The sequence below is a fragment of the Microcaecilia unicolor genome, chromosome 2 (genome assembly GCF_901765095.1).
Source record: "Microcaecilia unicolor chromosome 2, aMicUni1.1, whole genome shotgun sequence".
NCBI lineage: Eukaryota > Metazoa > Chordata > Amphibia > Gymnophiona > Siphonopidae > Microcaecilia > Microcaecilia unicolor.
Genome location: NC_044032.1, coordinates 367,303,998 through 367,318,940, shown reverse-complemented (window position 1 = coordinate 367,318,940; position 14,943 = coordinate 367,303,998). Strand labels below are relative to the sequence as shown.

At 45.0% G+C, this 14,943-nt stretch overlaps 1 protein-coding gene across 2 annotated transcripts in view; it reads left to right on the top strand.

Moving 5' to 3' along the window:
- Nucleotides 1–1,610: 1,610 nt before the first annotated feature.
- Nucleotides 1,611–14,943, top strand: part of KCMF1 (potassium channel modulatory factor 1) — a 199,128-nt gene continuing 185,795 nt past the window's right edge. Inside the window, exon 1 of one of the 2 annotated variants that reach the window (XM_030194541.1) lies at nt 1,611–1,680. In XM_030194541.1, the coding sequence (XP_030050401.1) occupies nt 1,665–1,680 (16 nt within the window). In that variant the 5' untranslated portion in view covers nt 1,611–1,664. Of the gene's footprint in view, nt 1,681–2,230; nt 2,291–14,943 lie in introns of those variants that run through there. The other variant, XM_030194540.1, reaches the window with a different exon arrangement.

Below are 14,943 nucleotides of genomic sequence, written 5' to 3'. Positions count from 1 at the left end.
AGACCCTTCGTCCCTGGAGAAGGGAATTCCTGGGGCGCTAAGAGGGCCTTTAAAATTTACAGACAGGGCAAGTTCTTCTGGCCCACACCATCTTGGGCCCAGGCCCACCCAAAAATTGGTTGTCTGGCTACGCCCACACGTCCTCCCCATCAGGTTCCTTATGTAGTTGACGTATAAGGACTAGAAGCATGGGGTAGTTTTTAAAGTAGAAAAACAGGCAATAGGTAATTATTAATAATCGAAGAATTATACAGGATATGTGCCTCTTAGTTTCGCTTTTCTCATTAGATTCCTTGCAAATATAGACGCAGAAACCCTCACAAAATAATATTGCTGCAACACCTGTTAATTTAGAAAAATCCGGGGAGGGGGGAGTTCGGCCAATCAGATTCCTACCATTGGCTTTCACGCCCGTAACTCGGAAGCTAGTACCAGTCTGCCGCTGCGCCTGCCTGCGTCATCCACACTGTGCAAGCGGAACGGCAGTTGGACAGTTCCACATTAGGGTTGTGGGGGGCTCGTTTTATATTAACAAAATCCAACAACGGTATATTTATTATAAAACGTAACAAATTAAATAGTATTTGCTGCTGACTGTGGGTCTTCTCGTTTCACACCATCACTAAGCAGATCTGCGTTTGGGCATAACTGCTCTCACGCCTAAAGACACGTGGCGATGGCCTGGACAAACGAGGCACACTTCCCGCCTCATCTGTCTATCCATCGCCTTATTATACAGCTTATATTTAATCATTTGTTAGCATTATAAAAGTAAACATTTTTTTATTTTTAAGTTGTGTGAAAAAAAAAGGCTATACATTCCAAGTTTTAAAGAGCTACTGCAGGTGCTCTCTTTCATGTACAGCGTTTTGTCTTTGGAAAAGACAAATCTTTGGCTGATTCCAATTCCCAGCCCCTCGCTCTTATCTCCGTGAATATGAATGAAAGAAAAAAAAAAAAAAATATATTATATATAATACCACATATATAATGTAGACACAAACGTATTTTCTTATCTGTTTCCTAATGTGCAGGGAGTGTACAACGGTCAGGGTCGCTTTAGAGGGCAGCGCGTCGGCCCCCAGGGCTGCGGAGTGTGTGTTGTGGGCAGTGGGAGCGGCTCCCTCTCGGTTGCGGGGGCGGGCAGGGTTAAACTGCGCTTCCCTTTTCCTACGCTGCTGTCTGGGAGGGAGCGGTGGCGGCATCGGGGCGCTGCGTGCGCGCCTCTGCCACGCGGAGGGAGGGCGGGGGGACGACAGGGGGCAGGGCCTCGCTGGTGAAGCGCACGGAGCAGCAGCGGCGCTGCCGGGGCCTGACGGAGGTCTGGAGGTAGGAAATAGGAGTCAGAGAGGCGCGGGTTCGGCCCTGAGTGTTCTGAGGCCTCCGCCGCAGCAGTCGCTTCCTCTCCATTCCCTCGGTGTGTGCCACGGGAGAAAAAAAAAAAAGGAGAAGAGGAGGGCCGCCGCTACCCACCACCGCCTTCTGGATGAGCACGGAGGGCCGGCGTTGAGCCTGAGCCGCCGCCGCCGCTTCGCGCGCCCCCCACTGTCACCGGAGCTGGAGAACAGCGGCCTTTTTTCCACGGAGCTTTCGGGCTGTGTCCGCCCTGAGGAGGAGGAGAGCCGCCGCCGCCAGGGCCGAGTGCCAGCGCCTGACCGACTAGGATGTCCCGACATGAAGGTGAGCGAAGCTGCCGCCCTGCATGGTGGTATTGGGGGAGCCGGGGGATCGTTATTCTCCTGTCTTTACTCCCCCCCCCGGTTACGCGTAGCCGGGTCCTAGGAGGGAGGGAGGTCTTCCGTCGGCCTGGGGCGGGGTGTCGGCGGCCGAAGTGCTGTTTGCAGTGTCATGGAGTTTAAGGGGAGTCGTGGGACAGGGCCCGTCTGTACTGGTGTCGCCTTTTAATCCGTTCTGGCTGGCGCTTTCCTGCTCCCTGATGCCGACGGGGCTTGGTATGGACCGGCCGCGGCCTAGTGTTGCTGTCACAAGCCTGGGCGCCTGAGTCACTGCCGCCTGCCCGCTCTCCCGGCACCGGGGAGCTGGCTGAATTACTGTTTTTTTTTTTTTGTCTCTTCCCTCCCCAACCCTTTGCTTCTCATTCAACTCCCTGCGGCCATTAGGAGTGTCGCTGTCATTTCTGGCGCCCTGTTCCCCGGCTCCTGTCCGAACTCGGGCCTACTTTACATTCCGCCACCTTCACAGGGAACTCCTTATCCTGTATCGCTCGTCTTTCTCTCACATTCCCCAAGAGCCCGGTGGGTGTACATGGCAGAGAGCCGGGTTTGGAGAGGTGGCTGGCTGGTTGCTTCCTGTCAGGCCTGGTCGCCTACTTTTTCTAACTTCACCTTGTCCTGGAGAGGCCCTCAAGCAGTGCTGCCAGACCTGGCTCAGGGAGCCCGAGTTATTTCTATTTCGGACATGGGTTTCCCCGATTCAGCGTAGCTGTGTGTAGATATGCGTAGATGCATTGGATCTTAAGGGAGTATTCTAATATTTTCCAAAGTTTGTAGACAGTGATCACAAAGTATATATATATATATATATATATATATATATCATATATATATATATAGTTTTTGCATAAGTTAGTTCCATGATAAATATCGCAACTGTATTAATTACTTTTGTTAAAGGTGGTGTTCTGTTGGATTCTCTTCAGTTTTCGACTGTTGTATGGACCGGGTGAATGTATACCGTTTTTGCTTGCCGTTGTGTTCAGATTTTGGTTGCAGATATTGAAGTGTCATTGAGGCTATTTTCAAAGCACTTAGCCAACCTTACAAAGTTCATAGTAAGCTATGGAACTTTGTAAGTTGGCTAAGTGCGTTGAAAATGAGCCTCATTGTATTCTAGAGACTCAGTGGAAAAAAGTTGTCGCTTTTTAAAACAAGATCTGGAAGTAGTTTAGGTGTTTCCTATGCATATTTTCCGTGTTATTCTTGCCGGTCTTGTTGCTTTTTACTTTATTTTTTTTTTTTTAATATAACAGCAGTAAACATTCTGCTTGTATATGTAATATACTTGGGTTTCTGGCCTTGCTCTGATGACATTGTACCTAGGAGATAGATGCGTGGCTACAAACTGCAAACATTTAAGAGATTCATTGGTATCTAAAAAGGTTTATATGTATATATAACTGAAAAGGTTTACGTGTGTGTGTATATATAAGTATATATAAAACTTGCTAGTAATAGGATATGAACTGATTGAGCTTACTGCGGTTTTACTGAATCATAAGGAGTGAGCTGCACAGTGGTTAGTGCAAGCTGTTTAATTGTAAAAACGAGGATTCATATCCCTCTTTTGATAGATCCCCAGACCTTTGGCAATTCACTTACTTTCCATTGCTTATGGTACAGACTTACCACTACATTTGGAAGAGTGTTCTAAGGCGGTTGTATACACTACTGATAAATAGGTTTCACTGCATAAATATTATCTATGGTGAATAAACAGTATATTTTTAAAACTAGGCTTTTATGATATTTTTTTCTAAACAAAAATAATCCATAGGCACTGAATCTATAGGCTGCAGCATAAGCAGTGGCTTGACGTAGAGGGCTAATGCTGTTTTTGCACTCCCATCTATAAAAATTACTTCCGTCGCCCCATGCTAATATTATGGGTAGATATTCAAAGCAGTTTAGATCTATGGCCAAAACGGCCTCTGACGTTTATGTGCAGGGCTAACTAGGCATATTCAGCTGTATTTAACTGGACAGTGCCGCTGAAAATGCCTGGTTAGTGACTAAACTGGAACCAGCTATTTTGAGGGTATACTTGGGGTAGAGTTGACACTTTTAGCCAGTTTAAATGCTGATATTCTGTGCTGATATTCAGCACTTAAGTGGTTAGAATAACTGTATAAAACACAGTTTTTATGCAGTTAACAATAACCATTTTAAGTGGTGAATAATGCACTTGGCCGGCTATGTTTTTTGCCAACCTGTGAACACCTGAAAATTCAGTGCTTGAGCCTGGACATGACCTGTCATTGAATTTCCAGGGGCAATACTGACGGCAGTCAGCAAAATGCTGAGCTCCACTGGCTGAATATACTACCCTTACCCTTCTCCCTCTTTCTGGTTCTGATTTACAAAGTTAAAATAGTTGATGTTAAATTATGCCTGTTTTCATATTTTATTTCTTTGATATTTGTATTTACCTTACACCTTTTCACCACTCATTCCCTTGCTTTAAGGCCATTTCTATTGCAGCTGGAAAATGGCTGATTTTTCCATTTTCTGAATTAAAGGATTTATGTGCTAATGTTGCCATTAGCATGGGGCGATTAACAAAATTAGCATGTGAGCGCATGAGCCCTTACCGTCAGCGATTTTGTAGACGGTACGGATGGATGCGCTAATCCCTGTGGTCATTAGTGCACAGCAATGTTGAAATGCTAAGTGATTAGCACAGATATACACCTTGGCCAAAAAAAGGTTGTAAAAATATTTTTTTAGTGGGTGGGTAGAATATGCACATTGACACTTACGTGGAATACCTCAGTGTGCCTCATGGTACGCCTTTTAAGCTGCGGTATGTTGGTACTTACGCAGCTTAGTGATCAGGACCCCTAAGTTAGCAGTAATGAGATTAGTAGTTTCTGGGAATGTACATTTGTTAGTGGCACCTTAAATTTAGTGTATGCTGAATCGAACTAATATGTGCCCAATTTGGGGTCTGTTCATTAAGCTGTGCTAGTTGCTTTCTCACGGCATTGCCACCACAGCCCATTCAAAGTGAATGGGCAGTGTCGGTACTAGCGCACAGCCAGCTGCACTAGCGGCTTAGTAAACCCCAGCGTTGATTTGCAGGGCTTACATTTTTTTTAAAAAATTAAAATAAATGTGTGAAGTTAACAAAGTCTGAACATCAAGGAAAAGTCAAAAGGTCCAAAAATATATATAACAAAATTTGCCTGTGCACATTCCTAATGATTTCCTCCCTCATTAGTTTCCAAGCTCAACTGGAACTGGCCTCTGTGAGGCTACAGTGTTGTGGCTTAATTCACACCTACTTGGTTTTTCTCCTTTTTTTTTTAATATCCACTCTGTATCCCATTTAACCCAGTCATTGCAGTGAAAATTCTAAGATGGTGACAAGTACCAGGGCTTCTTCCAGAAACTTGTGTTTGTGGGCCCCAACTTCAGCCTCTAGGTCTTATTGTTGTAGAATGACTGGGATGCCTTCCTGGGTGAGTGTTGATTTGGGTGGTGGTGGTGGGGGGGTGGATTCTGTGTCTTATGTTTGGATTTTAGTGGGTGTTCAGCTTGGGGTTGTCCCATCAGTACAGTGACAGACTGGATTATTGTTTGGGGAGACAGAGAAACTGTCATTTGCTGAGAAAACCAATAGACCAATGAATTGACACAGCTGAAACATACAGGAAAAAAACTGGGTATCTACAAATTAGAGTAAAAACTTTTTTCCTTTTTGCACTCTCCCACAGATTACTAAACACTGTCCGGATTAACACTGTTTCCTGAGTGTAGGCACATTTTAATACTCATTAAATTGTCAAGGTATTAAACTTCTGGCTGGTTTCTCATCTTAGTTTTGATGGTATTCATTAAGCGGAATACTCTATGCAGTCACAATTTGAAGCTTGAAAAGTTCCACAAACATCCTATAGAGGATACAGCTCAGTAAACTATTCCTGTTGTCGTGTGAATGTTAGTATATCCTCAATCATTTTTACTAGCTCACTTTTCATTTTCTTAGATGTAACTTAACTTAAATTCTGAATACTGTTGAGAGAATTCCTGTCCCACAAGGTTAATCTTTGGCTAGCTGGTACTGCACTTTGATGATCAAAGGTATAGATATCTCTGTTGGATGGAGTAGTGAGTCTTTTATCAACCAGAGACCATTCTTGAAATTCATGGTCTAGAAATATTTTTCTATATGATTGCATGTCTGCTTAATAAACTGAAGAAATGAAGCTGTGTTAACAGAAGAACTGAAAGATGATAGCAATTCTAATACAGTTTCACTGAAATGAATCTTCTTTCCAAGATACTCTGACTTTAGCTTCCTGATTTTTGCTTTTGCAAACCAAAATTGATTCCACTGTTATCAAGGAACTTATTTGAAGAGTTTTGAAACATTTAGAACATAATTAAGGATAACCAATGTTACGATACTCTGCTTTATGTATTTGTCAAGGCAATATTTATGCTCTGGGTCATTGTCTTCATCAGCTTATTCTCTGCAGTAATCTATCAATATGTCATACTGAAGGACTTAAAGGACTAACAACAAAATGCCTAGATAACTGTCTGATTTCATTCAGAAGTTTAGCTTCACTTTTCTGCCGCCTTAGTAATTTAATTCAACTTCACCTCTCACACTAGATCTGTAAAAAAACTAAAAATAAAACAAAATGTGTAGAAAGCATTAAATAATTTCTATATCCCTCATAAATGTAATCTGTTTCCAAGCATCATCACCACACCTTGAGGGATGGATTGATGCAAAGTTGCTTCCACAGTTATTTCTTCCATGCATCACTGGTTTATTCATCTGATGTAAACATCACCATTCTCTTAATATCAAAATCATTTTGCAATGAAATTATTTATTTTCCAAAACTACTTCACCACTGTCACAAACTGCTAACTTAATTCCAGCAAACATACCCCCCCCCTCCTGTTACTAAGCTGCAGCAATTCTGACACAGCCCATTCAAAGTGGACTGGTTTTGTCGGCATTAATGCACGGCAACTGCTAGCGCGGCTTAGTAAATGGGGGATAGTGGCATGTGTAGGATCACAAGATCTCTTAAATTTAATGTACAAAATCAATGTTTTGGGAACAGACGTATCTGTACTTTTGTCAGCTATGAGTGTGTGGGAAACTTATTGCCAAATTGCATTGAATAATCACACTTAATAATATGCCTTCAATGAATTCAAATGTAGCTTGTTTACTTCTCCAACTGTATGGAATTTTTTTTTGTATCTTTAGTGATTATGGATTTTCTGTAGGGAGAACATGGATGAATTTAGCTTGATAATTAGAAGGGCATTATCAAATAAAATATTTACCTCATCATCAGTTAATTATTCTGTTGTATAAATTATTTCCTGGTCCAGTTGGTCAGCTGATACCTAGTCGAGCCTAATGGGTATCTGCATTTGAGGAGTGATATCTGGTGGTGCCAGATTCTGTGTGTGTTCCCATGGAGGTTTGCCCTACCACTGGTCTCCTGTCCACTCTTTTTTTTTTTCTTTCTTGGAACCTGTGCAGTAGCTTAAAAAATATATATCATTCAGTCAGATAAATAAAGAATGAAAAGAGAGCCGGTCAGCACTCAATAGAGAATCCAGTGCAGACCTCGATGAAGTGCCCCAGTGGTGGAAGAGGGGTGGTGTGTCCCTGCTCAGAAAGGAGAGAGGGGGCTAAGGGCAGATTGCATCAGTAAGTGTATCTCCTACCTCAGAACTGGGGTCCAGGCTGTGTGAGTTCAGCACAGGGGAGACAGTTGTTGGACCTTGGTGCTGGCAAAACCCAAAAACCGTTCAGTACATCTTTGTAGCTCTGGCGGAAGGGGTCAAGTGTTGCTCCTGTTGTGGAAGCCGTCGAACGTCCTTGTGCTGCTGCATGGTATGCAGGCCGGCGAACCTGAGAGTCGCAGTGGAGTCGGAAGCAGAAGCATCAGGAAAGAATGTTCAGCAGCATGTGGTGTTGGCTGCGTCAGGCTCCCATACAACAGCCGTGCAGTTCCCCTCAGGATGAGGTGGGAACAGCAGCCACATTGTCATGTTTGGCAGGCAGTGCAGCGCTGGGACAGGATATTCTTGCGCAGGGCATGGACTTTGTGTTTAGGCATCGGGATTCGAGACAGTTTCAGGGGATAGCATTTTCCTCAGAGTTTGTGTTGCTACTCCACCAGGCTTATTTGCTCAAGCAGGGGGCTCCGCAGCCAACTACTGGTTGGTGTCTGGCATCAACTTCAGCCCCTAAGAGGTCCCGTTTGGATTTACTGGAGGGGAATGAGGAGATTTTATCTAGTGCTTCTCCTTTATCGGAGGTAGCCTTGCTGTGTTCAGAGGGACCCTCACTGAGGGAGCCTTTGGAAGAGGGCAAGCTCCCTCCTGAAGAAGGGGATGACCCGAAAGTTCTTTGGTTGTTTCATAGAGAGGAACTGAGCTCGCTAACTTAGGCTCTGGTGGCTCTCCCGATTGAGGAGCCCCCACTGGTGCAATCTGGGAGTCAGTAATCGGCTATTATGGGGAGCTGTTTAAGGCATTTCCTATGCATCCGGACATTCAGGAGTTGATTACAGTGGAATGGGTCACTTCAGACATGAGCCTTAGGGTGGGGAGGGCCATGGCACGCCTGTATCCCCTAGTGCCTAAGGAAAAAGACAAATTGAACCTGCCTAAGGTGGATTACTTGGTGACGGCAGTGACCAAGAAGACTACCCTCCCAGTTAAAGGGGGCATTGCATTGAAGGATCTGCAGGAAGGAAACTTGAACATGTCTGGAAGTAGGGGTTTGAGGTAGCGTCCCTAGGGCTCCATGTGTCCATTTGTTTCTCCTTTGTGGCGAGAGCCTGTCTGCAGTGGCATCAACAGCTCGGGTTGCAGGAAACTGCCCATGCCACATAGCAGGAGGCTGGTCTGGCTTTTCTGCTGGATGCCACGTATGATGTTGCGGATGTTAGCCAAGGACATGTCTTTGGCGGTCACCCTGTGTCAACAACTGTGGTTGAGGAACTGGGCAGCTGAAACGGCTTCTAAGGCTTGCCTGATGAAGTTGCCTTTTTAGGGGCAAGTAGCTCTTTGGAGAGGATCTTGGCAATTTGGTTAAGGAAGTCGGTGAAACGCAGCTGCAGCGGTTGTCTGAGGATGAGCTTCAGCCTTTGGCTTACTCTGCATGGCTCATGTGGGCGAGGTTTTGGGACAGCAAGATATGCATACCTGGCTGACATATGGCCAGAGTCCACTTTCAGTCACATCAAGTCTTCCTTTCATGGTGACAGGAAGTCTGCCTCGCAGGCAGTGGGGACGCCTAACACCTCCAGACAGTCTCAATGATGCCAGGCCAGTCCTCTTTTCCTTTCCAGTTGAAGGGTATCTTCAGGTGTTTCAGAGGGAGTGGGTCAATATAACCACAGACCAGTGGGTACTGGATATTCTGCGGGACAGTTACAAATTGGAATTCTCCCGCTCGGTTGCTCCTCTCTTCTTACAGTCCCCGTGTCGAGGGCCAGAGCGGCCCAGGTTCTAGGTTCAGTGGTTTCCTTGTTGGAGCTTCGGGCTGTCATGCCCATCCTTCCCTCAGAACGAGGGCAGGGATGATACTCTTATCTACTTTGTAGTTCTGAAGAAGGAAGGCACTGTGTGACCGGTTTTGGACCGCCAAAAGCCTGAACTGTTATCTGTCTCACTTTTGCATAAACTCTCGATCAGTCATTGCCTTGGGTCAAGTGGGGGAGTTCATCATCCCTTTCGACCTCAAGGAAGCATATTTTCATATTTCCATTTGGCCCCCACATCACCAGTTTTGCACTTTGCAGTGTTGGGCCATTACTTCCAATTCTGGGCCATGCCCTTTGTGTTGGCCATGGTGTCAAGGATGTTTTCCAAAGTCGTGGTAGTGGCCTTTCTACAGCACCAGGGAATTGGAGTCCACCCTTACCTGGATGTCTGGCTGATTTGCACGTCATCCTATCAGGACAGCGTGGAGGCAACATCAAAGATCATTCAGCTTCTTCAGTCATTGGGCTGGGTGATCCAACTTTGAAAAGAGCAGGCTCATTCTGTGGCAAACGTTGGAGTGTCTCGGGTCCTATTCGACATACAGAAGGAGTGAGTTTTTCTCATGGAGCTCAGGCGCACAAAGGTCTGGGACTATGTGCAATTGCTGGGTTCCATGACAGCCATGGAAGTGGTGCTCTGGCAGTGGGCGCATACACGTCCACTGCAGGAATCCCTTTCTCAGTTGCTGGTCCCAGAATTCCTTCATTCACCTGCCGTGGACAGCCAGGCAGAGTATGTGGTGATGATGGTTGCCCCGAGGAATCTCTCCCTCTGAGTTCCGTCCCCTATCACTCAGTGGGAGGTAGTGACCATGGATGCCAGCCTCTCTGATGGGGGGGGGGGGGGGGGGGGTGCCCATTGCGGTATTCACCTGGCACTTGGAAACTTGGATGATGGAGACTCATTGGCCTATCACTCGGAGCTGCAGGCAGTTTGCAGAGCACTGATTGCTTTTGGTTCAGTGTTAAGTGGATCCCTGGTGTGGGTGTTCTTTGAAATTGCGACAACAGTGGCCTACATTAGTGATCAACGGGGGACGCGCAGCAAGCAGCTGACTTTGAAAGCTGTTTTTCTCATAGACCGGGCAGAGAAGAATCTTCTTTGCTTGTCAGCAGTTCACATTGTGGGGTCTCTGAATGTGGAAGCTGATTTCCTCACAATAACTTTCTTAACCCAGGGGAGTGGGAGTTGTCCAGTGAAGCCTTTCAGCTTGTGGTAGGTCTTTGGAGTGCCCCGTCTCGGGATTTGAAGGCAACGGGGGTGAATGCCAGAGTGCTGAGGTTTTTCAGTTGTTGAAAAGAGCTGGGCTCCCTATTCGTAGATGCATGTCTGGACACAGGACTGCTCTATCTTCCCTTTGTGGCCGATAGTCGGCAGGCTGTTAAGGAGGGTGGCGTAGCATTGGGGCCGGGTAATCTTGTTGACCTCCAGATTATATAAGTATTGCTATACTGGGACAGATTGAAGGTCCATCAAGCCCAGCATCCTGTTTCCAACAGTGGCCAATCGATGTCACAAGTACCTGGCAATATCCCAGAAAAGTACAATACATTGTATTCAGCTTATCCTAGAAATAAGCAGTGGATTTCCCCCAAGTCCATTTTAATAATGGTCTATGGACTTTTCCTTTAGGACGCCATCCAAACCTTTTTTTTTAAACCCCGCTAAGCAAACTGCTTTTACTACACTCTCTGGCAGTGAATTACAGAGTTTAATTAAATGTTGAGTGAGGAAAAAATTTCTCCGATTTGTTTAAAATTTACTACTTCGTAGCTTCATTGCATGCCCCCTATTCCTATTATTTTTGGAAAGAGTGAACAAGCGATTTGGTCTACCAGTTCTACTCCACCCAATATTTTATAAACCTCTATCATATTTCCCCTCAGCCGTCTTTTCTCCAAGCTGAAGAACCCTAGCCGCTTTAGCCTTTTCTCATAGGGAAGTCATTTCATCCCCTTTATCATTTTCGTCACCCTACTCTACTTTTTCTAATTCCGTTATATCTTTTTAGAGATGTGGTGGCTAGAATTGAACACAGTATTTGAGGGGCGGTCGTATCATGGAGTGATACAAAGGCATTATAACACCCTCATTTTTGTTTTCCATTCCTTTCCTAATAATACCTAACATTCTATTTGCTTTCTTGGCTGCCGCTGCACACTGTACAGAGGGTTTCAACCTATCATCAACAATGACACCTATATCCCTTTCCTGGTTGGTGACTCTTAATGTGGAACCTTGCATTACGTAGCTATAATTTGGGTTCCTCTTTCTCACATGCATCACTTTGTACTTGCTCACATTAAACGTCATCTGGCATTTAGATGCCCAGTCTCCCAATCTCTTGTAATTCTTCACAATCCTCTTGCTATTTAACAACTTTGAATAACGTTGTGTCGTCAGCAAATTTAATTACTTCACTAGTTACTCCCATCTCTAGATCATTTGTAAATATGTTAGAAAGTAGCGGTCCCAACACAGACCCCTGGGGAACCCCACTATCTACCCTTCTCCATTGAAAATACTGACCATTTAACCCTACTCTCTGTTTTCTATTTTTCAACCAGTTTTTAATCCATAATAGGACACTACCTCTGGAGTTTTTGATGAGGAAGGCCTTGGGACTCGGATCTGGTACAAAGGCTTGGTGTTGGGTTCCTTGAAGGTGTAGGTGGCAGCCTTGGCTTGTTTCAGAGGACGTCCTTAGAAGTAAATGGTGTCGCATCTGGACGTGGCCCATTTAAGAGGGGCTGGCCATCTTCACCCATCCTTCTGTTCACCTTGTCCAGATTGGAATCTCAACCTGGCACTGTGGGCTCTCCAAAAGCCTCTCTTTGAACTGCTCTGGAAGGCTACCTTGAAAGATCTGGTGGTGAAGACTGTGTTCCTAGTGGCAATAGCCTCGGCATGTTGGGTTTCAGAACTCTAGGCTCTATCATGTTGGGGTCTCTTCCTCCCCTTTACGGAGACTGGGGTCTCGATTAGGACAATTCCTTCCTTTCTACCTGAAGTGGTATCGGCATTATCAATCTGTGGAGCAGCTGGCATTTTGCAGAGAAAGGGGGGGAGGCTCAGTTCTCTAAAGCTCCTGGATGTTTGCAGGGTGAAGTGCAATGGGTAGATGTTTACTCTTTCCAAAATATGTAAGGACTAGGGGGCATGCAATGAAGGTACAAAAGTAGTAAATTTTAAACAAATCAGAGAAAATATTTCTTCACGCAACATGTAATTAAACTCTGGAATTTGTTGCCAGAGAATGTAGTAAAAGCAGTTAGCTTAGTAGGTTTTGAAATAGGTTTGGATAACTTCTTAAAAGAAAAGTCCATAAGCCATTATTAAGATAGACTTTGGAAAATCCACTGCTAATTTCTAGAATAAGCAGCTTAAAATCTGTTTTTGAGATCTTGCTAGGTACTTGTGGCCTGGATTGGCCACTGTTGGAAATGGGATACTGGGCCTTCAGTCTGTTCCGCTATGGCATTGCTTAGGTTCTTAAGGTCCTGTTGTGATATCTCGAGGTCACAAATGAGTTTCGGAAATCGGATAGGCTTTTTGTCCTTTTTGGCAAACCAAAATTGGGCCCGATGGCATCTGAGCTTACCATTGCCAGGTGACTGAAGGAGGCCATTGACTCGGCCTGTACAGTGGAGGGAAAGCAACCCCATAGGTGTTGAAGGCTCATTCTACGAGGTGTAATGTGACATCTTGGTTAGAGTCCACTTTATCCCCAGCAGAAATCTGCAGGGCAATGACATGGTCTACATTGCATATGTTTGCAAAGCACTGTTGGGTGGATATTGTGGCCTGTTTGAAGGCTATGTTTGAGATCTCCAGTTCTGTGGGCAGCAGCGCCGGGGTCCCACTCTGTTTAGGAATTGCTTTTGAATGTCCCACAGGGCCTGGAAGATTGGGAAGAAACGTAGTGGGTGGAGAAATTAGGTCTTAACTGATAAGTTTCTTTCTATTAGTTCACACTATTCTAGGAAATCCACCCGTGGCTCTGAGAGTCTGGTCAGACGGTGAGACATTAGTCAGTGCCTGTGGGTTTTTGATTGAGCGGCTTTGCAGGGTTTTGGAGGTCTGCACCATGGGTGTTTTGTTTGTTTGCATTGATTAAAGTTGTTGTAAAGGCACCATACCGTCTTCTAACTGCTTGTCTATGTAACTACTGAGAAACTGGGCTGGCTGGCTGGCAATGTATGGCACAGCTCAGTACTGGGTTCTCTATCTCCACCTGCTGGTTGATGGACATGACTATTCCCACAAATCCTAGAATAATGTGAAGAACTAATGGAAAGAAAATTATCAGATAAGACCTAATTTCTCCATATGTTGGCCTTCTGGATGTAAACCTGGTGGTGCCAAGTCCCTCTCCCCTTTCTTGTGGTGTGCTCCTGGCCTTTTCTTGGGGCTTCATTTGAACTTCTGGGGCAATTCCTTCTCCCTCCCCCTTTAGCACCTTTCCCCTCCATGGCTTCTTCTGAATTTTACTGTAGTGCTTTGTGCCTTGGAACCAGAAATCACCTGTTTCTTCACTGTGGTGAGTTATTCAGATTTTACTTATGGTTGCAGAGTTAGTTAAATGCTGTTCCTGGTGTGGGAGCTGGTGAGCAACTTCAGGGCAGTGCCCAATGTCTGTTCCTCTGAAAGTGCATATTTAGTGTTCCCATCTTCTCGCATACCTTTCATTTAGAGGGCTTGAGTCCCCTTAGTTTTTTTGATAGAGGGCAGTTACTTAAAAAAAAAAAACCCCCATAAAGTTTCCCTCATTTCATTTGTGGAAATTTCTTTTTGTTATTAGAACTCTATATTGGCAACACAGGTACTCCTTTTTTCAGCACCTTTACAAAGGAATTTAGTATAGTCAAGCTTAGTGTGCTGTTGGGTGTGTTTCTGTGAAAAGTTTTACAACTCGAGTTTTCAGAGGCTAGTGCACTGTTCCCATGTCTTTCCTGGTCTCCATGGTAACTATGGAAGAGTGGGAACCTTGGTGCTGCCATGGTGGGATTTTCTCCAGGTGCAGTGTTAAAGTGCGTTGAGAGGCAGAATAGGTTATTCTGGAAGGTGGCTGGCTTCCAGCCTGAAGGTCACAGGTTCAAGGCTGGTTTGGGCCTCAAAAGCCTTCAATGTCCCAAGGTCTAGGACTCTGTCCAGTTTCTGGGTATATGGCATCTACCTTGGATGTTCTTATATAAGCCAGATTCCACATTGGACCAGCGGTCCCTTCTTAGCTCTTAGTCTCCATCTTTCATGGACCCTCTGAGCCAAACTCATCCTCAACTGGTGGATTCATCCTTCACATCTTCAGTGCAGCCTTCCTCTGACAAATTAGAATTGATTTGTAGTTAATACAAATTGCAGCTTATTGGGCTATAGAGCCCTTGGGCTTCAGTCAGCCCAAGGCTCATGGTCTCCAATCGAAGCCTCTCTGTAAATCAACCGTCTATAGCTCAGCCATTTGAAAAGCCTTGCTTTCCTTTGCTCATCATCATGGGAAGCCAGTGAGGTTTTTCTCAAACAACACAACAGCAGTTTCTTATGAGGCAGTGTGGATCCAAGAGTATTCATCTAGCCAGAGAAGCAGAGATTCTTTTCTTCTGGGTCAAGGTCCACATTCCTCTAACTTAAACAGCTCATATTGCAGGAAGTCTGATTATGCAAACAGACTTTCTCT